The sequence below is a fragment of the Rhinatrema bivittatum genome, chromosome 6, assembly GCF_901001135.1.
Source record: "Rhinatrema bivittatum chromosome 6, aRhiBiv1.1, whole genome shotgun sequence".
Lineage (NCBI taxonomy): Eukaryota > Metazoa > Chordata > Amphibia > Gymnophiona > Rhinatrematidae > Rhinatrema > Rhinatrema bivittatum.
This window is the reverse complement of record NC_042620.1, coordinates 257,984,014-258,011,224: the sequence shown is the minus strand read 5'-3', so window position 1 is coordinate 258,011,224 and position 27,211 is coordinate 257,984,014. Positions and strand designations below refer to the sequence as shown.

General features: G+C 45.7%; 1 protein-coding gene across 1 annotated transcript in view; it reads left to right on the top strand.

The window, feature by feature from the left end:
- Window positions 1-27,211, top strand: part of SETD1A (SET domain containing 1A, histone lysine methyltransferase) — a 374,529-nt gene that overhangs the window by 243,536 nt on the left and 103,782 nt on the right. Inside the window, exons 11-13 of the mRNA XM_029606903.1 lie at window positions 393-544; window positions 698-761; window positions 1,106-1,399. Of these exons, the coding sequence (XP_029462763.1) occupies window positions 393-544; window positions 698-761; window positions 1,106-1,399 (510 nt within the window). The remainder of the gene's footprint in view (window positions 1-392; window positions 545-697; window positions 762-1,105; window positions 1,400-27,211) is intronic.

Here is a 27,211-nt window from a genome sequence, read left to right as displayed (position 1 = left end):
AAACAACATTGTGGTGTTCTTATGGGGAGGAATACCTACTACACTTCTGCTTTGAGATTTATTTATTTTTTTAAAGTTATCCCTATGTAGCTAAGAAAATGCAGGAAGTTTTGCCAGCTCTCCCAAAAAGGGTCAGCTTTAGAGAGAGAGAGTGTACTTTACCATCTAGTGGGTCAACTGGTCTAGTATAGTTCCAAGTAAAAAGAATCCATTTATGCTGAGTGTTGTCAGAGATAGAAAGAAAAATGTTTTTATTCAATTTCTGCAAAATGATGGAATACAAAGCTCAGGATGCATTCCTTCCTAAACCCTTCTTTGTATGTGTGAGAAACAATAGTGGAGCTGGCTTATTGTTGGTTTTATACCTTCTGTATGCTTTCTCTTTGTCCCAGAGAGGGAGAAGGATGCCCTGGAAACCAGCCGGCAGGGTCCTAATGGCACTAAGAGAGACTCAGAGCGGAGGAAAGTGGAAGCCAAGCATAGGAAGCCTTTCCATCTGGACAGCGAGGGAGAGGAGGCTTCAGAGGAGTCATCCTCTGAGAAGGTGAGTGCATGTATCTGTGGGATAATCTGAAATATACTATTTTTGAGTGAAGTTTTAGTTTTTTAAAATGAAGAAAATGGGTGACTTGGAAATATATCCGATATTTCCCTAAGTGTACACCTATCTTTGCATTTTTTTTTAATGTTTGGAAAGGAGGAAGAGGAGGAGGAGGAAGAGGAAGATCTTGAACTAAGTGAGAAGGACCAGGAGTCTGAAGGTAAGAGACCATGCATGATGCAGGAAGGGGTAAGTTGACACGGCCTATGGTGTGATGGCTCCCTGATGAGACCCAGATTGGGGAAGAGGTTGTGATAGATTCCAGTAGAAAACTGAGACAGAGAGAGAGAGAGAGAAATTTTGCATGAGGGATCCATGATGAGTCAGATGGGAAGGAGAAGGTTTGCAGAGTTGTTAATGAATGAGCGCTGGAGGAGAAAGGATGCCACTGTGGATGGAAGGTAGGCTGGGCCTTTTTCCTCCTGAAGTTTTTATTATTTGGGCCTCTCTCAAGTACCAAACAAGGATTGAGTCATTTTATTGTTTTTCTCAATTCTCATATAGAAGAGGAAACTGAAGTGGCAATGGCAGCAAGTGAGAGCTCCTCCAAGGCAGAGTCTGAAGATGAGAGTGATAGCACCTCAGACTCTGAGAGCAGTTCCTCCTCGTCTTCCTCTGAGGAAGAGGAGGAAGAAGAAGTGGCAGCTGAGGAGACGCCTGCAGAGGAAACAGCGGAGGATACCATGGATGAGTCTACTTTGGACAGCTGCCTGGCCGAAGCTATAGCAGAGAGGAAGGACAAGACAGAGTTTGTCGTGCCAGAAACCACCATTTTACAGAAAGGAACTGATATTGCCAGTATGTACCCACTTTTTGTTCTCGTGTTTACTGACTAGGTTACTTGTCTCTGACTCTCTCTCACTTTCTGGCCTGATTGTTCCCTAACTTGTTCTCTGACTCTCCTATTCTGACTTGGGTTGAGTCTTGTGCTCCCACTCATTCTCTGGCTTGCTTACATTCTGGCTTGCTTTTTATCATAGTGCTCACTTTCTAGCTCTCACTTGCATGGATATCATAACAAAATTCAAGAAAGATTAAATTTTAGTTGTTTTTGGGTGGCATAGATAGATCTGTGTTGACATTAGAAGTATACACAAGAAACCCCTGTTTAAAAATGTTGCATATACAGGACGATGAAAGTGTCTTATTAGCTAATGCTTTTATCACTAACTTCCTTTGCTATACCAGATGTAGAGCTTAGGGGATGTGGTGGATAGGATAGAGCAGGAAGCACTACCAGTCAAGTTCTGAAACGGAAAGGTGCAAAAGTAGGGGATTTATCATTCATTCTCCATTGACAAGCAAGGCTGAATTAGCATAAAAGTGGGTGATGCCGTCTAGTACGGAGATGGACCACTCTCTGAACTTGAGTAAAGCTCTTGCCCTACTGAGCATGTGCAGATGTTCCCATGGAAGCCAACTGCCTCATGAGCCCCTTAGTCATTTTTATGTCCATACTGCAGCCTGGACATGTATCCCTATCTCACTGTCCCTTAAGATCATCTTCTGACCCTCTTTCTCTTTTTTCAATGTTTTTCTGTTACTGCCTGCAGTAACCCCACAACAGTACTTTTCAGTTCTCATGAAAAAAAAAGAGAAAGAAGATGAAGAAAAGAAAGTGCTCAGGGCTAAGAAGATTACTGAAGCTGACACTTCTCAATAAGTTGATCAAGGAGTCCTCTTTTTAGGACTCCCCTCACTATGATGCAGCCTGGGGTTGAGCAAGTTAGTTAAATGTCGAGCTTCAGAATTCAAGGCCTTTGGGTGCAGGTTTCCTCTGTGCCGCAAGCACAGACCTCTGCTACTCCAACTGGAGACTTAAATTTTTTCTCCTAGGACAAGAAGGATGGTAGTCCTCACATGTGGATGATATCATCAGATGGAGCCCAGCATGGAAAATTTGTCAAATTTTCTAGAACTTTGACTAAGCTCACTGAGCATGCTTAGGATGCCACTGTCCACACAGTGTCCCTCTTCAGTCCCCCCCCCCCCCCCCCCCCCCCCCGCGGAGCGTTCATCTCATGGAAGTGGAGCTTGTACTTTTCTTTTCGGAAAACGGTGTTTTCGCGTTCTCATTCTTTTTCCCTCGCCGGATCCCTCAATTCTTCCCAGCCCTAGTTTAGGCGTTATATTAAGTACTCCGTTCTTTGCGGTTGATTACTGACTGTGCCATCACCGGGTGGCCACTGGCCATTGACTGCTCGGTGGTTACTTTTTTCCATGGCGTCATCAGAGTTCCGCCCCCAGACTGTCTATCACAGACCCTCACAAGGTCTGTATATTGTGCCTGGGCCATTGCACTACGTGCGTGGCTGTTCTTTTTGCGCTCGGATGACCCCAAAGGATCGCTGAGTGTGTCTGGTCAAAATGGACAAGTTATTTGGGCCCAAAATGTCTGAACCCTCGACATCTGTATTGGGATCATCGACACCTGTAAGTACTAGGCCTGTCTTGTCCTCTCTTTTGCTGGTTTCCTAGATTGAGTTAGGTGCTGGGGATCGGCCTGTTTCTATTTCTTCCTGCTGTAGGTCTGGATCATCACCTTCACCCACAGCGCCGGGGAAAGACCAGGCCAAGCATCGGGAGAAGTCGAAGCACTGACATCGGTCACCTTCCTCCTGTGGCTCCAAGCTCAGGAAGGCGCTGGTATCGTCCGCGATGCCACCGAAGCAGCCTCATGCCGATTAGGCATAGATGTTCGAGACCGAGGGCCCGAGGCGTTCCCTACCGGTATTGGTGGACAAGTGCATGGTGTTGCATATAGGGAAAAATAACCCTTGCAGTAGTTACATGAAGTTAGGTTCCATATTAGGAGCAACTACCCAGGAAAAAGATCTAGGCATCATAGTGGATAATACTTTAAAACCGTCGGCTCAGTGTGCTGCAGCAGTCAAAAAAGCAAACAGAATGTTAGGAATTATTAGGCAGGGAATGGTTAATAAAATGGAAAATGTCATAATGCCTCTATATCGCTCCATGGTGAGACCGCACCTTGAATACTGTGTACAATTCTGGTCGCCGCATCTCAAAAAAGATATAGTTGCAATAGAGAAGGTACAGAGAAGGGCAACCAAAATGATAAAGGGGATGGAACAGCTCCCCTATGAGGAAAGGCTGAAGAGGATAGGGCTGTTCAGCTTGGAGAAGAGACGGCTGAGGGGGGATATGATAGAGGTCTTTAAGATCATGAGAGGTCTTGAACGAGTAGATGTGACTCGGTTATTTACACTTTCGAATAATAGAAGGACTAGGGAGCATTCCATGAAGTTAGCAAGTAGCACATTTAAGACTAATCGGAGAAAATTCTTTTTCACTCAACGCACAATAAAGCTCTGGAATTTGTTGCCAGAGGATGTTGTTAGTGCAGTTAGTGTAGCTGGGTTCAAAAAAGGTTTGGATAAGTTCTTGGAGGAGAAGTCCATTAATGGCTATTAATCAAGTTTACTTAGGGAATAGCCACTGCTATTAATTGCATCAGTAGCATGGGATCTTCTTAGTGTTTGGGTAATTGCCAGGTTCTTGTGGCCTGGTTTGGCCTCTGTTGGAAACGGGATGCTGGGCTTGATGGACCCTTGGTCTGACCCAGCATGGCAATTTCTTATGTTCTTATGTCCTTTGGGGCTCCAAGGGAGACCAGGTAATGCCTTCACCTCCTCCTCAATATGTATTGTCATCAACAGCATTCGAGAAGGAGTTGGAGCAGAGAGTGCGGTTGGAGGTAGGATGAGTCCTACAAGGTATCGAGCTGCCACCGGAACATACACCGTCCATGCTAGCACCGTTGCTGGAACGGTTGGATCTGCTCTTCAGTGCCTTGCCAACCCAACCCATGCCGATGCCCAGGGAGCCCTTGCTGCTACGGGGGGGGGGGGGGGCACAGGTGAGGCCATGATCAGAGACTATCCCCAAACGCTGATTCCTCAGATGGAGGGCCGTTGGGGCCGGTGGTTCCTCTTCCATGGCCGATTCTGCGGCCACCATGTCTTGAGTTGCCGGGTCCATCCACTCCATCAATGCCTCTGGTGATCTTGGTGCCCTCTGTGCCCTGGCCCAAGACCGCACTTCGGGCTCCCCCAACAGTGTCACCGAGCAGTCTGAGTGAGGATGACACCCCTTACGACCCATGGGAGGATGAGCCTTCCATCTCTTCCTCCGAGGACTCCAAGGACCTTTCTTCTGAACCCTTTTCTCCAGTGGAGAGATGCCGCTCTCCTCCGGAGAACTTGACATTCGCAGGCTTTATACGAGCCATGGTGGAATTGGTGCCCTTCCAGCTCCAAGGAAGACTCCAGGCACAAGATGCTGGAGATCCTTCAATTCGTGGATGCTCCTAAAGAAGTGGTTGCAGTCCCAGTTGATATCTTCAAGGACTTGGTTGTTCGCTCTGGGAGCACCCGATCTCTGTTCCTCCAGTTAATCACAATCTCCTGTCTCCATCCCATCATGGTTTCAGAAAATACTTCAACATAGAAACACTCCTGCAATCCCTCACTGACCACATCCTCAGAGGCTTCGATCATGGACAATCGTACATTCTCATCCTACTAGACATCTCCGCCGCCTTTGACACCGTCAACCGTGAAACATTACTAAACAGACTAAGCCACATAGACCTAGGCAATGCTACACTTAAATGGTTCAAATTATACCTGACAAACGCTCATACAAAATCAGAATCAACACCACCGAATCCAAACAAATTCCCCTCACTCACGGAGTACCTCAAGGTTCATCCCTGTCCTCAACATTGTTCAACATCTACATCCTCCCCCTATGTACGCTCCTAGTTGATCTAAATCTAACATACTTCTTATACGCTGACGATGTTCAGATTCTACTCCCCATAAAAGAAAACATCACAAACACACTAAAAACCTGAGACAACCACCTCCAAAAGATAGCTCACTTTCTATCGCAATCAACCACAACAAAACAGAAATACTGTACATAAACAACAAGACCATCTCAACTCTCAAAAACAACGATCCATCACCTACCTCAAAAAGTATAGCAATCTCCACAGTCAGAGATCTTGGCATGCTCATCGACAATGAACTCAGCATGAAGAATCACATCAAATCAATAATAAAAGATGGATTCTTCAAGCTCCAGATGCTCAAAAAATAAAACCACTACTCTATATCCACGACTACAGAACAGTACTTCAAGCCCTAATATTTTCCAAACTCGACTATTGCAACACCCTACTCTTGGGCCTCCCATCCAACTCGCTACGACCACTACAACTATTACAAAACGCAGCGGCAAGATGTATCTCAAACAGCAAAAGAACTGAACACATCTCAGCAATCCTCAAAAACCTACATTGGCTGCCCATCCCACACAAGATTCAATACAAAGTCCTTACACTCATCCACAAAACACTATACACTGAAAAATTTGACTAGCTAAGCCCTGCCCTCCACTTCCAAACCCCTCGGAGAACCCTCCGCTCCACCAATACAGGACTCATCTCAACCCCACCACCTAACCTCAACAAGAGAGCGATCCCTATCAGTTGCAGGTCCAAAACTCTGGAACAGTCTACCACCTCAACTCAGACTCGACCCCTCAACCCCCTTTGTCGCGCCCCTTAGTGCAATCCATAGTGCAAGTTCCAGTTAATATCTTTGCATTTGGATGTCTTTCTTTTATGTAATACTAGCCGTTAAGCCCGTAACAACGGGCTACATTAAAAAAATTTTTTTGGTCCATTTCCTTTCCACTCCCTCCCCCCACCTCTCTCTCTCTCTCTCCCCTCCCTCCCTCTCACCTCCCCCCACCTCCCTCTCTCTCTCCTCCCTCCCCCACCTCCCTCTCTCTCTCCCCTCCCCCACCTCCCTCTCTCTCTCTCCTCCCTCCCTCTCACCTCCCCCACCTCCCTCTCTCTCACCTCCCCCACCTCACTCTCTCCTCCCTCCCCCACCTCACTCTCTCCCCCTCCCTCCCACCTCTCCCACCTCACTCTCTCCCCCTCCCTCCCACCTCTCCCATCTCACTCTCTCCCCCTCCCTCCCACCTCTCCCATCTCACTCTCCCATCTCACTCTCTTCCTCCTCCCCTCAGCTCACTCTCTCCTCCCTATCCTCACTCACTCCCCTCCCAGCTCATCCACAACCGGCAGACAGGGGGTGTCCCTCCATCCCGCACGCGCGCGTCGCCGCCGCTACTGCTCCTCCCTGCCTCTCGCACGCTGCCGCCGCTACTGCTCCTCCCTGCCTCTCTCTTGTACGCACGCGCGTCGCCGCCACTATTGCTCCTCCCTGCCTCTCGCGCGTGCATCGCCGCCGCCGCCGCAGCTACTGCTTGTTGCTGCTGCCGCTGCCGGTCCTGCTCCTAAGGAGCAGGTGCCATTTTTTTTTTCTGACACGCTGCGCTCTGGCCGATGTGCGCGCATGCGCAGTAGAGCTGCTCTCTACTGCGCATTTGCGGCACGTCGGTCCGGGCTCCCTTATAGGTATTTATTTATTTATTTATTATTTTTATTATACCGAGTTTCATGATAGGAATCACATCAACCCGGTTTACAATTAACATGTGTGTAAAGGCAGAGAGTAACATAGTAATAAACATTTCCCAATTCAACATCAAATATAGTATGAAACTTAAAAAATATTATAACAATATTTAGGAAGTGAGACAGTTACAAAAAAACTTTCTCACTTCCTAAATCATACCTTCCTAAAAGGTATGATGCTTCCTGTCATGCCTTTACTCAGTTGTTAAAAAACTTGCATTTTGAAGTTTGTAAACCGTTATGATGGCTTTACCGAATGGCGGTATATAAAACTCAACAAATAAAATAAATAAAAAGAACCTTAAAACCTGGCTCTTCAAAAAAGCATATCCCAACACTGACACATCACCCACCACCAACCACAGAAAGATGAGCCACTCCCCTCAATTATCACACATTTCTCCCCCGCTCCCCACAGCAGAACCCCATCTTGGTCAACCCAATGCGAATCAAGTTCTCCCCACATCTGTAACTAATTTATACTGGTCCCACTACAACTGTGATAACTTCACTATGCCAGTGATGAACTATAACCCCTTACCACTCCCGCCTTAATTTATATCACCAACTTTTCAAATTGTTACGGCATAGAGACAAAACTTTAATGACTGCATCCCACCCTCTCTGACATAATGCTCCTTAAATCTCTCCGCAGTCCAAGTGGTTACTCTTATCACAAAGCCACTCCTATTACAAAGTTACCCTGGCTACAAACTACTTTTGTTACAAAAGTATCCCTTTTACAAAGTTACTCTTGTTACATGGTTAAACTTTGTAATATGAGTAACTATGTTACAAAACTAATCATGTTACAATGTCTTAAGGTAAAATACGAAATCTATGGCAATAGATTCCACTTTTAAGCTGAAAACCAGTGTGATAAAACTAGTTGAGCATCGGTATAGAAAAACAAACAAATAAAATAACCAGAAAACCAATGCAGTATATCTTGTGCAGCCGACCACAGGGTTTGAGCAACGCAACCTCCCGCACCAGTCTGTGGTGGTGGAGTTCGCCTTCAAGAAATCAAAGAGGTCCTGTACCAATGCCTCAGCTCCTCCAGGCCGTGAATGCAAGTCCCTAGATGCCCTGGTCTATAAGGTTTTCCAGGGCTCTATGTTGGCGGCCACATTGCCGGATACCAATTGTATATGAGCCAGTATTTCAGAAACCTCTGGAAACAGATACAGGAATTGGTAGACCGCCTCCCTGAACAACTCCTGGAGGATTTCCTGAAGGTTGTACAGCAGGGATTGGAATGCGACAAACATAAGTTAGGTCTGCATATGATGTCTTCGAGACAGTGACGAGAATAGCTGCAGCAGTCATCAGTGCTCGTTGTATGGCCTGGCTACAGGCCTCCGATCTGCAACCATAAGTGCAAGACCGCATTGCCGACTTGCCTTGCACCAGGGAGAATCTCTTCAGACAAGATTGAAGAGTAGCACAGCTGAAAGACCATCATGAGACCCTACAGCATCTCTCAGCTAGCACCTCGGACCCAGAGTCCTCAGGCAAAAAATCCTTGAGGCAGGGGCCTTGTCGCCCATTTTCACCGCCTGAGAAAATACTACCCTCTGGCAGTAGGCAAGGTCTCAACAGGCTAGACCAAGGTCTCACCTAGACAACAGCATGTCCCTAGAACTCAGCCAGCACCTCTGCAGACTCCTGCTACCAGTTTTTGACTGGATGCGAGGGAGTCTAAACCAGTTACCCATGCAAATTGGCAGCAGATCCTCCAGTCAGGGATTGACTACTGTCCTTTGCGGACCATTGGACAACTATCACCTCTGATCGATGGATCCTTTTCATTGTCCTTCAGGGATGCAGATTGAATTTCCAGGAGGTTCCTCTGGACTCTCCCTCGTGCCCCTCTTGGGGGTTCTCAGCAGATCAGGAAATACTACTCAAGGAGCTGTGTCTGCCCTCTCAATGGCTAGGACGGTTGAACCCGTTCCTCCCTGTCAGAGGGGAAGTGGCTTCTATCCAGATATTTCCTTATCCCAAAGAGAACAGGAGGCCTTCGTCCGATTTTGGACTTGAGGGCCTTGAACAAATTCCTCAGACTGGAGAAGTTCAGGATGATCTCGCTGGTTGCCCTCATTCCTCTCCTACGGGGCGGGGGGACTGGCTTTGCTCCCTCTATCTATGAGATGCCTATGCCCACATAGGAATTGCCCACGTCCACTGGCAGTACTTCCAGTTTGTAGTGGGCAGACACCATTTTCAGTACAGGGCGCTGCCCTTTAGTCTGGCTTCTGCACCCTGCGTATTCACGAAGTGCATGGCAGTAGTGACGGCATATCTGAGGAGGCTGCACGTGCATGTTTTTCCCTACCTGGACGATTGGCTCATCAAGAACACCTCCAGGCAGGGAGCACTGCAGGCCTTACACATCACCATCCAGGTCTTGGAGACATTGGGTTTTCTAATCAATTACCCCAAGTCCCAGTTGGTCCCATCCCCACACCTGGACTTCATTGGTGCCAGGTTTGATACGATTCAGGCTCAGTCATTCCTGCCCAGGGATCATGCGCTCAGCTTAGCTTTGCTAGCGGGGGTGATCTTTCTGAGTCACCAGATCTCTGTGGCACAGCATGTTATATCTGCTGGGACACATGGCTGTGACCGACCGTCCATGTTCACTCCTTTTGCTTGCTTGCACATGCGCAGGGCGCAGTGGACCTTCTAGTCCCAATGGTGCCAGGCCACTCAGGACCTGAGGGCACTCATCCGAGTCACTCCACAATTCCGGGACTCCCTGTCATGGTGGGTAGATCTTCCCAACTTAGAGGTGGGGGTTGCATTTCAGTCTTCTCCCACTCACCACGGATGCCTCCCAATTGGACTGAGGGGGCCCATGTTGGGGACCTTCGTACCCAGGGTCACTGGTCAGTTCAGGAGGAGCGGTGCCAGATCAACTTCCTGGAGCTTCGGGTGATCCATTACACCCTTGGTGCATTTCAAGATCAACTGACCAACAAGGTTGTGCTCATCCAGGCCCACAGTCAAATAGCAATGTAGTACCTAAACAAGCAGGGAGGCATGGGATCGTTCCTCCTTTGCCAGGAGGCAGTCCAGATCTGGTCATGGGCTCTGTCCCAGAACATTCTTCTCTGAGCCAGATACCTGCTGGGTCAGGAGAATGTGCTGACGGACGATCTAAGTCGTTCCTTCCAACCGCATGAGTGATCCCTGATGCAGGAGGTGACGGACCGGATTTTCCGTCTTTGGGGAACTCCGGACGTGGACCTCTTTGCCTCCCCCTGCAACAAGAAAGTGGTTCAGTTCTGCTTCCTAGCCTGGCAAGGTGGAATCCAGATGCCTTTGCTCTCCACTGGGGCAGGGGCCTCTTATATGCCTATCCTCTGCTTCCCTTGATCTCGAAGACTCTCATGAAGCTCTAGCAGGACTGGGGGGAGCTGATCCATCTGGGGACATCCCCAGACCTCATAATACAGGATCAGGGAAGGCTGCATCTTCCCAAACTCCAGGCCTTATCCACTTCATGGTTTGGATGTTGAAAAGCTGACCCTACAGCCCCTGAATCTCTCGGAGGGCGTGTCTCTGGTCTTGCTGGAGTCTTCCATTAGGAAGTCTTACGGCCTGAAATGGAGGAGATTCTCAGCGTGGTGTGACAGCCAGGGGTTGAACCCATTCTCGTGCTCCACCTCTAAGCTGTTAGATTACCTGCTGCACCTCTCAGAGGCTGGCTTGAAGACCGCCTCTGTGAGAGTACATCTGAGTGCGATTGGGGCCTACCACCAGGGGATAAATGGTTCACCCATTTCGGTATAGCCTATTTGGGCCGTTTCATGTGGGCTCTTCTCTAGCTAAAGCCTCCCCTCAGACCCCCTGCGGTTTCCTGGGATCTCAATGTGGTCTTGACCCATCTGATGCAGGCTCCTTTTGAGCATTTGCACTCTTGTGACCTGAAGCACCTGACTTGGAAGGTCATTTTCCTGGTGGTGGTCACCTCGGCACACAGAGTGGGCGAACTTCAAGCTCTGGGGTCTATCCACCCTACACGAAGTTCTTTCGTGACTGGTGGGTCCTACGCACGCTCCATAAGTTCCTGCCGAAGGTGATGACTGATTTCCACCTTAATCAGTCAATTGTCCTGCCAACCTTCTTTCCTAAGCCTCATTCACACCAAGGTGAATGGACTCTGCACAGCCTTGATTGCAAAAGGGCCTTAGCCTTTAACCTACAGCGCACAGCAGGCCACAGACAATCCATGCAACTCTTTATTTCTTTTGAGTTGCTGTATCCAAACAGACTTTGTCCAACTGGCTAGTGGACTGCATCTTTCTGCTTTACGCAGGCAGGTCTACAGCTAGGAGGCAATGTCAAGGCACATTCCATTTGATCCATGGCAACCTCCTTGGCCCACTTATGAGTGGTCCCCGTGGTTGAAATTTGCAAAGCTGCGACATGGAGTTCCTCCACACCTTTGCTTCCCACGACTGCTTGAGACAGGGAAGGTCGCCATGGCAGCCATTTCGGTCAGTCGGTCCTGTGAAACCTTTTCAGTAATTAAACTCAACTCTTCCTTCCTCAAGCCCATTGTTCGGGTTCAAGCTGACTCCCTATGTTGCCACTAGCACTAGGTTGTTATGCCCATTGTCACCTAGATAAGTGCTGTGTGGCCCATATGTATACGGGAGCAGCCTGTAGCTAGGTATTCACCCACAAGTGAAGACTATCATTCTGCTTGTCCTAGGAGAAAGCAGAGTTGCTTCCCTGTAACAGGTTTTCTCCTAGGACAGCAGCAAGTTAGTCCTCAGGAAACCTGCCCGCCACCCCGCGGAGTTGGGTTTTTCCTGTGCTTATTTTTGTGCGTAATTCTATATTATGAGACTGAAGAGGGACCCTGCGTGGAGGCCTGGATAGTGGCATGCTGGGCATGCTGGTGTGCTTAGTCAAAGTTCTAGAAACTTTGACAGAAGTTTTCCGTGCCGGGCTCCATCTGATGATGTTGCCCACATGTGAGGACTAACATCCTGCTGTCCTAGGAGAACACCTGTTAGAGGTAAGCAACTCTGCTGTTTCTTCAGTGATGTGAGAGAGTCCAGTACGGTAAGCACATTCAACGGGCCTCGTGTGGATGGCACCATTGAAGCATGGAGCCCGGGCACATCAGCCACACCATTGATGATGCCATTGATAGATGGAGCATCTGCACCATTGGATGATGACACCCCCACAATATAGCTAATTCATCTTGTCTATGGAGAACTCCATATATGGTAAGCAAACTTGGTGACCTGTTCTCAGAGGGCAAGCAGGATACGATAGTCCTTGCACATAGATGACATCAGCTGACTGAGCCCGAGTCAGAGCTTTTACACAAGCTCAGATGGAGGTAGAGACCAATAGAAAAACTTTCTCTCAAATCAAGGAGCAACTTGTAGCAGTTCAGTCACTCTCAACGGACTCAGAACATCAGTCCACTTCAAGGTGTCCCTACTTCGCTTTTAAACATTCTTACTTTGAGATACCCTTTCCAGGAATTCCAGCAGTACCAGGCTCCACCTTTACCTTTGCAACAGCTTCTGGCAAGAGACCAACAGCATGAAAGATGCCAACCAAAAGTGCTACAGCAGGTTCAGTCTAAACCTGGGCCAAGCTTTTGACCAGTCTTCAAACCCAGCAATCATCCTCTCTGGTAGGGGGCAGAATTTGTCAATACCTGGAGGAATAGCACAAGATTACCAAAGACCACTGGGTACTCAATATTGTGTAATCTGGTTACCACTTGAATTTCTTCCAGCTTTCCATGCTACCTCATTGCTCAGCCTTCAATCCAGATCAGTTTCATTCAGTGCAATGCCACCTGGAGGTGGCATCACTTCTTCAACAGAGCCGGTTCCACCCAATCAACATGACCAGGGATTCTATTCCCACTATTTTCTTATCCCTAAGAAAACCAGAGGATTGAGACCCATCCTGGTTTTAAGAAGTCTGAACAAGAACTTGCTACAGGAAAAATACAAGATAAACTGCCTTCACATATTCCTACCCTTCATCCAGGTGAGGCAGTGGATGTGATCCCTGGCTCTAAAGCAGTGGTTCTCAACCTTTTTTTGGCCGGGACACACCTGACAGTTGGTTCTCACATGCGTGACACACTGAACATGTGACCATCACGGGGCTAAATGTAAACATGCACTCTGCATCCACAGGAATCCCCTCAACCCCCAGCAATGAGTACAGAACAGATCTAGGGCATTGCCCTGTACAACTCTCCATACAAAAAAAGATATTCTGGTTCTGATGACATCCCAGTAAAAGCAAAATAAACTCCTTTTACTACCAGGCAAAATAGCCTTCCTTATGAAAAGACAGTAATTTACCACTAATGCATATCCTATTGAGAATACACAACAAATAAGATTGATACAAATGCCTACATGCTAGTTAAATACCTCACCTCTGTCACACACCCTTCACCAAGTACAGAAAAACCACAAATTATAAAAATGGAGACAGAAACTGGAATGGAAAACCAAAAAAGCCACTCTGCATGCAGTGCGAACCTAGAGAAATGGAAAGAGAAATATAGCACCTAACAGATTCTCAGGATTTGCAATAATGCACACAAACTAACACGCACAAAGTTACACCTGTATTATGGAATACACTCAACAGTAACAATCCTGTCTAAGAAATACATCTATTAAACCTGACCCTAAACACTAATACATTTCCTGTTGGGAAAACAGAATAAGCCAAGTTGCTATAGAGCCCCACACAGAAATAATTGTAAAGCTATACTAAAAATGTTACAAAACAGCTGCTGAACAGAATAATACCCAACAATTAAAAACTCATAAAAATTATTAAAAGATGTCCAAATATCAATAAAATATTTCAAAACAGCAGACATCGCATAATACCCAATAATTAAAATGGCAGTCAATCAAGAAAAATAAATGTAAAAAGCCACCTTTACTCACCCTCTCCAGCAACTCTCCTATTCCTTTCCCTTCCAGGCCAATAGCACTCACCTGAAGCAGCAAGGGCTGCTGAAGCTCTGTCCTCACAGTCCTCTTCCTTAGCTCCCACAACCAGTCTCACTCACACACACACACCCCACGACCAGTCTCTGTCTGTCATATACACACACTAAGCATCTTCCTGGCCAATCCCGGTCTCTCACATACACACACTAATCATCTTCCTGACCAGTTTCAGTCTCTCACAGAAACACACACACTAATCATCTTCCTGACCAGTCTCTGTCTCACACAGAAACACATCACCACCCTGACCAGTCTTTTTCTCTCTCTCTCTCTCTCTCTCTCTGTCACACACAGAAACACATCACCAGCCTGACCAGTCTCTCTCTCAATCACACTTATGGTCTCTTATATACAAGCTCTTAATCACACACAAATGCTCTCGCACCCATTCACCCCAGCTCTCACCCAGGCTTCCATTCACAGACACAAGCTCTCACCCTGGCACCCATTCACACCCATAAGCTCTCACCCAGGCACCCACACACACAAGCTCTTACCGAGGCTTCTGTTCTCACCCTGGCACCCATTCACACCCACAAGCTCTCACCCAGGCTTCCATTCACACCCACAGTCACCATCTCTCACCCAAGCACCCATTCACACCAGCTCTCACCAAAAATGCCTTCTTCCTTCACTGCAGGGATGGGCTCCAGTTCCGCCGCGGCTTTACTCCGGCGGGCCTTCTTTTTTCGCCACCATGGGAATGGGCTCCTGTGGTGGCCTCGGTTGGGTTTCCTCTTTGCCGCCACAGGCTGTGGCGGCCTTGCTTCGTCGGGGTCGGGTTTCCTCTTCGCCGCCACAGGCTGTGGCGGCCTTGCTTCGTCGGGGTCTGGTTTCCTCTTCGCCGCCACGGTCCCTTGGCGGCCTTGCTTCATCGGAATTCACCACTTGTATTCCTCCCACCCCACTCCCCGGGCATTCTGATGCCTGCCTCACCAACCAATCAAAGGCTTCCTCCCTTCTTTCTACTCCCACTGGTAGGTAGAAGGGAGGAGGCTTCCGATTGGCCTGCACGGGGGCAGGCAGAATGAAGGAGGCTTCCCATTGGGCAATGGGGGTAGGAAGAAAGGAGGCTTCCAATTGGCCTGCGGGGGCTGGAAAAAGGGAGAAGGAAAGTAGAACGGGGTAGTAGGACACCGGGAGACGCAACACACCTGCCGGTGTTTGGCAACACACTAGTGTGTTTCGACATACCGGTTGAGAAGCGCTGCTCTAAAGGATTCCTATGTTCACACACCCATCCATCCCTCCCTCCCACTGGCATTACCTACGCTTTCTGGTTGAATCCTCTTTATTACCAGTCCTGAGTGCTCATTTGGTCTGTCAGCGATACCAATGATCTTTACATATGCCTTGCTATGGTGGCAGCACATCAGGGCATCTGTGGATTCTCTTACCTGGACAACTGGCTGGTAACCATGACTTCCCAAGAGAGAGTTTTGCCCCACTTAGAGAAGACAATTCAACTCCTTTAATCCCTAGGAATCTTAATAACTTTTGAAAAATCAACTCACCTTCCATCTCGGAAAATAAAATTCATCAGATCGTGGATATACTCACTACAGGAGAAAGCATTTCTCCCTTCAAATCAAGCACATGCACTCAGGTCCCTGACAATTGATGAACATGAATCAGACAAAAGCTAGGGAAGTGCTAGTAGTTCTAGGCCATAAGGCTTTGGCGGTTCATGTAGTATCACTAACATGCCTCCACGTGCAACTTCTGTAATGGGGCCTCAGCTACCAATGGGATCAGCTGACTCAACTTTAATAACTTTCGTGAATATGTCACAGGATATGAAGCAAGAACTTCACTGGTGATTAGAACCCTACATCCTTCAGGAAGGGGCACCAGTTCGGCTACTTCCTCATCAGATAATATTAGCAACAGATACCTCCACCAAGCCCACATGGGTCCTTTCAAAACCCAAGGAACTTGGTCGTTAGCAGAAAAGCAGTTTCAGGTCAGTTTTCTAGAGCTGTGAGCAATCAGATATGCCTTAACTTTCTCCCATCTGTTCAAATGAAAAAGCATTATCCCAGGACAAACAGGATGCTAGTCCTCACATATGGGTGACGTCATTGAACGGAGCCCAGGCGGGAAAACTTTCTGTCAAAGTTTCTAGAAACTTTTGACTGGCCCAGTGAGGCCACTGAGCATGCCCAGCATGCTATGATATTCTCTGCCACAGGTGTCTCTCTTCAGTCTTCGTTTTTTCCGCGCTGCAGCCAGCATCGCGGAATCGGAGCCGTTGAGTTTTCTCAACCTTCTCGTGACTATTTAGTCTAAAAAGTGATATTCTCTCTCACAAAAAATCTCTCGGGGTCTCTCCTTACCGGCCGGTAAGTAACCCAGTCTTGGATTTATTTTTCGGAGAGTAGAAAAAATTTACCTCAGTCGAATCGACGGCCGTCATTCGATAAAAATGTCGACAGGATTTAAAAAATGTCCTGTTTGTACTAGGAAAATGTCACTCACAGACCCGCACACCGAATGTGTGATGTGTTTGGGTGACAAACATGATGTACAAAATTGTCCGCAATGTGCAGAAATGATGCCGAAATCGAGGAAAACCAGGCTTGAAAAAATGGAACATTTGTTCAGCCTGCAACTTATACCTTCCCCGTCGAGGTCGTCGAGGTCGTCTCCGGCTGGAGCGACTAAGCGAGTAATACTTAAAAAACCTCGCCCGGGACCGTCGGGAGATCATTCTTCTCCTTCCTCGTCTTCGACGTCAACAAAGTCGTCTGAAAAATCGAAGTCAAAACATCAACATCGACACAGAAGCCCCCCGTTGTCTGACTCTGCTTCCCAGCAGCCCTCGACAGCGAAGCGGCCTAGAACCCAAGAAACGTCGGAGTCTTCAACGCCTCGGCCTACCTCGACTCCATTGATGACACCAGATCCTATGCAAACTACGTGTCAGGAACTGGTACCTCAGCCTGCGCCACCGCCCGCAACCGCTCTGCTTCCAACGGTTGTGCGGCCGGAATTGTCCGATTTCATCCGACAAGCGATTTCTCAGGCTTTCAAAGAACAATTTACAATGCCGACTTCATTGTCGATGCCGATGATTTCCACATCGATGCCAGCAAATTTGCCGATGCCGGTGGGCACACCGATGCCGGGGCCATTCTTGACCCCGACTGTACACAGGGACTCGACGTCGACACCGAAGATCATCACGTCATCGACGTCGATATATGCTCAAATTCCGGCGATTTCATCGATACCCTTACCTTCGATGTTACCACCGTCGACGGAATCGACACCAAGGGCACCACCCTCGACAACATCATCGAGGACACCCATCCTTCCCTCGACAATAACAGAGCAGGACACTAGTGACACTCAGGAATTGGCACTTTTTCAACGCCTTTTGAAGAAATATCACAAAGTTGTCGAGACAGCTCCTCAAAAAGCCATGGAAGTAACTCCTCCCACAATTTCTATCGATGACCCTTTACCCGGGCCATCGGGTGTTTTTACAAGGAAAATCCCAAGAACTCCCTATCAACAGCCAGAGGAAGAAGATTCTTGGGATGATCCAGGATCAGATACTTCTTCTGAGGAGTTCATGTCCGAACCATCACCTCCTGAAGAAAGGAAAAGATCACCACCTGAGGACTTATCCTTTTCAAGTTTTGTCCAAGAGATGGCGGATACAATACCATTTAAACTCTCATCAGAAGAAGATTCGAGACAACACACCCTGGAGGTGCTACAATTTGTGGACCCACCAAAACAAGTTTTGGCTATTCCCATCCACGAAGTACTATTGGATTTGCAACAACGAGTATGGGAACACCCTTGCACGGTGCCAGCTGTGAACAAACGGGTAGATACCACTTACCTAGTGCAACAGGCACCAGGTTTTCAAAAGACACAATTACCACATCAATCTGTGGTAGTGGAATCTGCCCAGAAAAAATCAAAAAGGGTACGTCCACATTCCTCAGCTCCCCCAGGAAAGGATCATCGCTTTCTGGACTCTTTGGGCAAAAAAGTGTACCAAAGTGCACTTTTATCTTCCAGAATCTCTGCCTATCAACTGTATATGACACAGTATCAAAGGGATCTCTGGAAGCAAATGGAGCACTTCACAAATTCTCTCCCACAACAATTCCAGGAATCTGCACAATCCATCATCACCAAAGGCCTAGAGGCTGGGAAACATGAGGTAAGGGCTGCTTATGACAATTTTGACACAGCCTCAAGAACAGCAGCAGCTGGCATTACAGCAAGAAGATGGGCCTGGCTGAAGGCATCAGATCTCAGGCCTGAAGTGCAAGACAAGCTAGTAGATCTGCCATGCCGTGGGGATAACTTGTTTGGAGAGAAAGTACAGGATGCTGTCCAACAACTTAAGGATCATACGGAGACCTTAAGACAGCTATCACAACTGCCTCAAGAACCAACCACCCAGGCCCCTAGACGTTTTCCCCGAAGGGAACCTAGACATACATATTACAGGCCAAGAAGGTACTATAATCAGCCTACCAGAACTAGACCTTCTAGGCCTACCCAGCGCTCTCAGGCCAGACAACAAAGACCAGCCCGTGCTCACCCTCCTCCACAGACTGGTCCAGCTACGGGTTTTTGAAAACACAAATCCAGAGATCAGACCCACCCTCCAAAACCCCAAACAACACATACCAGTGTGAGGAAGGATTTCCTATTTCCACTCAAATTGGGAAAACATAACCACAGACCAATGGGCACTTTCCATTGTAGCTCACGGTTACAAACTAAATTTTCTCTCAATTCCTCCAGAATTCCCACCAACTTCCTACCCACAACAAAATTCCCAAATAATTCAGTTACAAATAGAATTATCCACCCTTCTGACAGCCAGGGCCATTCAACCAGTGCCCAGGTCTCAGCAGGGCAGAGGATTCTACTCCAGATATTTCCTCATTCCAAAGAAAACTGGAGGCCTACGTCCCATCCTAGACCTCAGAAATCTCAACAAATTTCTAAAGAAAGAAAGGTTCAGGATGGTTTCGCTAGGCACAATGCTACCACTTCTTCAAACAGGAGATTGGCTCTGTTCTCTGGATCTTCAAGATGCTTACGCCCATATACCAATATACCCTCCTCATCGCAAGTATCTACGCTTCAAGGTGGGCCATCAACATTACCAATACAGAGTACTGCCATTCGGACTAGCTTCTGCTCCCAGAGTGTTCACCAAATGTCTGGCAGTAATAACAGCACACCTACACAAGCAAGGTGTACATGTTTTCCCATATCTGGACGATTGGCTCATCAGAAGCCAATCTCAACAAGGAGCAATACAGTCTCTCAACAAAACTATTGCTCTACTGCACTCCATGGGATTTCTCATCAATTATCCAAAATCACATCTAACTCCAAACCATCTCCTACAATTCATAGGAGCGGATTTAAACACCAACCTATCAAAGGCATTTCTACCAGAAGATCGAGCAAACACACTGTCTCTACTGGCAAGCTCGATTCACTCCAAGAAACAAGCAACAGCTCATCAGTTTCTCACATTACTAGGCCACATGGCATCCACAGTTCTTGTCACTCCTATGGCAAGACTGGCCATGAGGGTAACTCAATGGACTTTAAGATCACAGTGGATCCAAGCCATTCAACCACTTTATTCTCCAATTCAAGTAACCCACCAACTACGCTTTTCTCTACTATGGTGGGTGAACAAGGACAATCTGTGCAAGGGCCTACCCTTTCAACAACCAGTCCCACAAGTAACTCTGACTACAGATGCATCCACCTTGGGTTGGGGAGCTCACATAGGGAATCTCCAAACACAAGGAACATGGACAAAGCTCGAAGCAACATTTCAAATCAATTTCCTGGAACTTCGAGCTATACATTATGCTCTGCATGCCTTCAAGGACTGCCTTACAAACAAGACTGTGCTGATCCAAACAGACAACACAGTAGCCATGTGGTACATCAACAAACAAGGAGGGACAGGCTCGTACCTCCTTTGTCAAGAGGCAGCTCAGATATGGGGTTGGGCCTTGAACAACTCCATGTTTCTCAAGGCCACTTACCTAGCAGGCATTCACAATGTAGTGGCGGACAGACTCAGTCGTCAATTCAAACCACACGAATGGTCACTAGATCCCACAGTAGTGACCAGGATATTTCAACGTTGGGGACAACCGACAGTAGACCTCTTTGCATCACATCTGAATCACAAAGTGGACAACTACTGTTGCCTATACAACCTGAACAACAGGCCATCCAAGGATGCCTTTGCTCGCCCTTGGAACTCAGGCCTCTTAAATGCGTATCCTCCGATACCACTCATAACCAAAACTCTAGTGAAGCTACAACAGGACAAGGGGACAATGATACTCATAGCCCCGTATTGGCCTCGACAAGTATGGTTTCCCACATTGCTAGATCTCTCAGTCAGGGATCCCATTCGTCTGGGAACAGCTCCCACTCTCATAACTCAGGATCAGGGTCTGTTGCGCCATCCCAACCTTCAATCCCTATCCCTGACAGCTTGGATGTTGAAAGCTTGATCTTACAACCACTCAATCTTCCAGCTAACATTTCCCAAGTTCTTATAGCTTCACGTAAACCTTCCACAAGGAAGAACTACGCTTCCAAATGGAAGAGATACACTTTGTGGTGCAGGCAAAAAGACATCAATCCTTTCACTTGCCCCACAAAGTCTTTATTGGACTACCTGTACCATCTTTCAGAATCTGGTCTACAGACTTCATCTGTAAGAGTACATTTAAGTGCAATTTCAGCTTACCATAATCAGGTATCAGATGCACCTATTTCTACACAACCTCTCGTAAAAAGATTTATGAGAGGTTTAGTTCTTCTTAAACCACCAATTAGACACCCAGTCACTCAATGGGATCTAAATTTGGTTCTATCTAGACTCATGCGTTCTCCCTTTGAACCCATTGATTCCAGTGACCTGAAATTTCTTACATGGAAAACTATCTTCCTCATAGCCATTACATCAGCTAGAAGGGTTAGTGAATTACAAGCACTAGTCACATATGAACCCTACACTAAGTTCTTACATGACAGAGTGGTTCTCCGTACTCATCCTAAATTCCTCCCTAAGGTAGTTACGGAATTCCACTTAAACCAATCTATAGTTTTACCCACTTTCTTTCCAAGGCCTCATGCTCACCAAGGAGAAAGGGCCTTACACACCTTAGATTGCAAGCATACTCTATCTTTCTACTTAAAGCGCACTGCAGTTCACAGGAAATCCAATCAACTCTTTGTTTCCTATGACCCAAACAAACCAGGAAAAGCAGTGGGTAAACATACTCTATCAAACTGGTTAGCAGATTGCATACAGTTTTGCTATGAGAAAGCAGGCCTTCCTCTCCAAGGGCGAGTAAAAGCACATGCAGTTAGGGCAATGTCAACTTCAGTTGCACACTATCGTTCAGTGCCAATACTTGACATATGTAAAGCAGCAAGATGGAGTTCTCTTCATACATTTGCAGCTCATTACTGTTTGGACAAGCAGGGACGACAAGATTCAGCCTATGGACAGTCTGTCTTAAAGAACTTGTTTCCTGCTTAAACCCAACTCCTACTACAACCGAACTGCTGTGATCTTCGGCTGACTCATTCAACAAAAACATAGCACTACACAATGACTCAGCCTCTAGCTCGCTATTCACCCATATGTGAGGACTAGCATCCTGCTTGTCCTGGGATAAAGCAAAATTGCTTACCTTGTAATAGGTGTTATCCCAGGACAGCAGGATGTAGTCCTCACAGAACCCACCCGCCACCCCGCGGAGTTGGGCCTTCTATTTTTATTATTCTTTTTGCTAAAGCTTTTGCTACATACTAGACTGAAGAGAGACACCTGTGGCAGAGAATATCATAGCATGCTGGGCATGCTCAGTGGCCTCACTGGGCTAGTCAAAAGTTTCTAGAAACTTTGACAGAAAGTTTTCCCGCCTGGGCTCCGTTCAATGACGTCACCCATATGTGAGGACTACATCCTGCTGTCCTGGGATAACACCTATTACAAGGTAAGCAATTTTGCTTTTTCATTCAAACCAACAAACAAGAAATCATGTTTTATGACAGCAGACAAGGAGGCAGAGGGTCATGGATTCTCTGCCAAGAAACAATAAGAATATGTGAATGGGCATGCAATCACAAGCAGTTCTTCAAGCACCCTACTTCCTGGGAATTGATAGTACTCTAGCGGATCACCTCAGCAGAATATTTCACCTGCACAAATGGTCCCTACATCAGTCAACAGCCAACAGACTGTTCAATCTATGGGGACATCCCTCAATTGACCTCTTCACCTCAGAGTAGTACAGAAAAGTGGAAAGTTTTTGTTTGTCTTCCCAGAAAATTCGTTTCTACACAGGATAGTTTTCTGCTCAACTGGAATGCAGATCTTATGTACGCATTTCCACCGATTCCATTGATAGCCAAGATGGTATAGAAACTGCTCAAAATCAGAGCCTGTTTGATACCTACTGCACCAATATGGCCCAGACAAGTGTAGTTTGTGTACCTAGTGCAATTATCCAATAGCACCCCTCCTCCCCTAATTGCCTTAGTGGCAGATCCATCCTTGTTATCTCAAGAAAAGGGATGTCTATTTCATCCAAACCTTCTCTCTCTCAATCTCATAGTCTAAATGTTGAGCGCTCACTGAATGTGCCATTTTCTTTACCCTAGGAATGTGAAGACATCATAGTATCTGCTAGAAAGCCTTCAGCTAGAAGAGCTTACGGCTTTAAATAGAAATGGTTCTCAACCTGATGTCAACAAAGCTTCTTGGACTTTTCCATAGGAGTTTCTCCAGTATTTGCTCTTCCTTTCTTCCTCAGGTCTTAGTACCATATCAGTGCAAGTTCAATTCAGTGCCATAGCAGCCTACTACATATGTATTGAGAATAAGTCAGTCTCCATTCATCCTTTAGTATCAAAATTCATGAATTGCTTATGGAATACTTAAACCTCCAATAGTCAAGCCACCTGTTCCAAGGGACCTTAATATGGTTCTGAAACAACTTATGAAGTTGCATTTTGAGCCAGAAGAGTTGATGACCTTCAGCCTTTGTTTCATTGCTTGCCTTATCTGCAATTCTTCCACAATAAAGTGGTGCTCCACACCCACCCAAAGTTCCTACTAAAAGTAGTCTTGACTTTTCTTTATTAATCAAGCCATTGTTTTACCTGCATTCTTTCCAAGACCACTCACTCATGAAGAGAAAAAGGCCCTTCATTCCTTAAATCAGGGGTGAGCAAACTTTATTAGCTGTGGCCCCCTTCCATGTATGCACTTGTTTAGGGGCCCTCAAGATGGGTTAATATATATATATATATAAATATATATATATATAAAATGTGTGTTCATTACAAAAACAAAGTGAAGCAGCGGAAGCTTTAGTTTTATCATCTCAGATGCACCCAAATGTATCTTTCCTTTCCAGGAAAACCTCCAAAGAGAATAAAGTCTAAAACACAGCCAGTGGATTTGAATGTTACACATCCTATTGATCATTCTAATGAGGATATGGAAGAAATCTTAGGGGGTAGTCGCTATGATTCTTGGAGGAAGAAGAAATTTATTCTGGGGGGGGGAGGGGATATTCCATTATCTGCCTTTTTTATAAGGATGAAATTACAGTGCTTTAATTTCACAGGTGAATTCTTCTCTAAGGTTATCTGAAAACAAAATTGAGGAGACCCTGGACTGGGATCCAATAATTAAAAGGAATTACTGGAACCTTCATCATAGATAATAGTAACCTTAAATGCGAGCTTGGCAGGAAGGGGAGCATACTAAACACAGTTTGCACTATGGATTGAAACAAAAGTCTCATGGTCAGTCAACAGACTAGAAACATGAGCAATAAAATTAGTATTGCTTCATTTTCTTCATCTGTTAAAAGGAAATGCTGTAAGAATTCCCTGCGACAATTCAAAGTGGTGGCTTACATAAACAAACAAGGAGGTACTCTTAAGTCAAGGCATTTCCAAGAAGACAAATCTTCATATTGCAGGTCAAGAAAACATGTAAGACAATTTTTTCAGGAGAAATCTACTTGATCCAGGCAAGTGAGAGCTAAGCATCAAGTTGTTCCAGATACTAGTTCAAATATGGGGCACTCCTCAGATAGATGTAATGGCAACTCTCAAGAATGCCAAGATGAAACTCTTTTACAGTAGTAAAAGTAAGGAAGTAAGGGAATAGATGCACTAGTACAGTCTTGTCCAAAGGAGAAGTTAATGTCTTTTCTCCATGGCTATTAATAGAACATACTCTAAAGAAAGAATATGACAAAGCTCAAGTAGTACTAGTAGCACGAGATTGGCCAAGGAGATCGTGGTATATGGATATGATGAGACTAAGAAAAGATCAACCACTTCAGTTTGTAGGAGTCTAAGGGCTTCTAAGGCAGGATTCAGTAGAATGGAGATGGGTCCTCCATTATTATCTTATGGCATAGCTCTTAAAAGATCAAGACAAATCAGAAAAGGTTATCCTCCCTCAGTGGTATTTACTTTACTAAAGTTTAGAAAAGGTTCTACATCATTATTTATTTGTGTGTGGCATTGTTTTAAAGCACATTGTATAGATGAGTCAATATCTTCTTAGTAGGCAGATATATCAAATATTTAAATCTTTCTACAAAAGGGGTTTAAGAAAGATTTAGCGCACAATTCTTTAAAAGTGCAAGTAGCAGCCATTTCCTATTACTTGGGAAAGTTTTTTGTAGCTTCTCATCTGGATGTCCGATTTTTGAGCTGGGTAGAGAGATTACGTCGTTCTTTTAAACCAATTGTACATCAGTGGAATTTAAAATTAGTTCTGAAAGCTCTAATATCTATGCTTTTTGAACCCATAAAACAGTCTTCAATTAAAGATCTTATTTTGAAGACAGGTTTTTTTAATATCAATCACATCAGTCAATCACATCAGTCAGATATATATCTGAAATTGAGGCCTTATTGTGTAGAGATTAGTTTTTAAAATTTAACACAGATTGAGTAATAATAAAACCAGTTCCTTCTTTTTTTGCCAGAAGTAATCTCTGCTGTTATCTAAATGAGGGGTAGGCAATTCTGGTCCTGGAGTGCCACAAACAGATATCTGGTTTTCAGAATATCCACAATAAATAGGTATGAGGTATATTTGCACGCACTGCCTCTATTGTATGCAAATGTATCTCATGCCTATTCATTGGCGATATCCTGAAAACCAGATCTGTTTGTGGCATTCCGAGACTGGAGTTGCCAACCTCTGATCATAAATCAAAGTATTATTATACCAGCATTTTCAAAGGAAGAATGTGAAGGGAAAAATAGAACCTTAAAATATCTGGATGTACGAGTACTACTAAGTTACTTAGAAGTGTCAAAATTTTTTTCGTAAATCTGTTAAATTGTTCACCTTATTCAAAGGATCATGCAAAGGCAAGGCAGATCCAAAGCTACCATTGTGAGAAGGATAAAGGAGTCCATTATTTCAGCATATATATTGAAAGGCAGACAGGTACTTGACATAATCGAAGCCTATTCAACAAGCTCACATTCATGTTTGGCAGAAGTAGGAGCTGTAAATTTTACAGAGATTTGTAAAGTACCGTATTTTTTGCTCCATAAGATGCACCTGACCATAAGACGCACCTAGGATTCAGAGGGGGAAAATAAAAAAAAATAAAAAAATTTGTGCTAAACCGGCTCTGCGTCTGGGCGTCTTTTGGAGCAAATTAGGGGAGTGCATAGCTTTTTTTTTTTTTTTTCTCCCCATTTTGTTTTCAGGTCTGGGGAGGGCCATTTCGGTCCACTCCCCAGATCAGATCTCCAGGCAAGCATCGAGGGAAGTTGAAGAAGCATCAGCACCGGTCCCCATCGATGCACCCGGCACATTTATTTATTTATTTAGAGTTTTTCTATACCGGCATTTGTGATACAACCACATCAGGCCGGTTTACAGATAACGGGGTGTAAAAAACAGAACATTGAACATGTGCATAGAAGCCATAAAGTTACATTAAAACAGGGTTAATCTAACTGGGGAAAGAATGAGATCTAGATGAACTGAGCAATTATAGGATTAATTATTTACATTATTTTGTAGTGTCTCATTGAAGTTGTTGCTGTACTTCAGTTAGGATCTGGAAAGGCTTGTTTAAACAGCCAAGACTTAAGCCTTTTTCTGAAAGTTAGTAGGCATGGTTCTTGTCTCAGATCTGGGGGAATGGAATTCCATATCGAGGGTCCGGCTGTGGAGAAGGCCCGGTCTCTGAACGTTAGATGGTGTGTGGATTTGGTTTGAGGAACGAGTAGTGATCCTCTGTAAGCTTCTCTGATGGGTCTGGTAGAGGTATGTCATCTGAGAGGATTTTGTAGATCGAGTGGAGCATGGTGATGGATTGCTTTATAGATGATGGTGATGGACTTGTGAATAACTCTGAAGTGTATTGGCAGCCAGTGTAGGTTTTTGAGAATGGGGGAGATGTGATCTCTTCTCCTGGTGTTTGTCAGTATTCTCGCAGCTGAGTTTTGGAGCATCTGAAGAGGTTTGATAGAAGGGAGACCAAGTAAGATAGACTACTGTAATTCATTCTATCTTAGAAAATATTACTGCTTGAAGGACCATTCTGAAGTCTCGCACATGAAGGAGAGGTTTGATTCTTTTCAGGACCTGTAGTTTATAAAAGCAGTCTTTTGTTGTTTGAAGGATTTTAAGTTAAGATGGTTGTCGATTATTACTCCTAAGTCCCTTGTTTGAGTAGTGGGTAGGTTGGTTGGTGGACATAAAGAGAGGTTACTATTTTCTGGGGAGATGAGAAGGAGTTCCATCTTAGCTGTATTTAATATCAAATTTAAGCTAGCGAGAAGGAGATTGATTTCTCGGAGGCAGTTTTCCCAAAATTCAAGTGTGTTAATGATGGATTCTTTAATGGAGATCAAGATTTGCACATCGTCGGCATATAAGAAGTGTGTTAGTTTCAAGCGGGTTAGCAGTTGGCATAGTGGAAGAAGGTATATGTTGAAGAGCGTGGGGGATAGGGAGGAACCCTGCGGAACTCCTAAAGATGA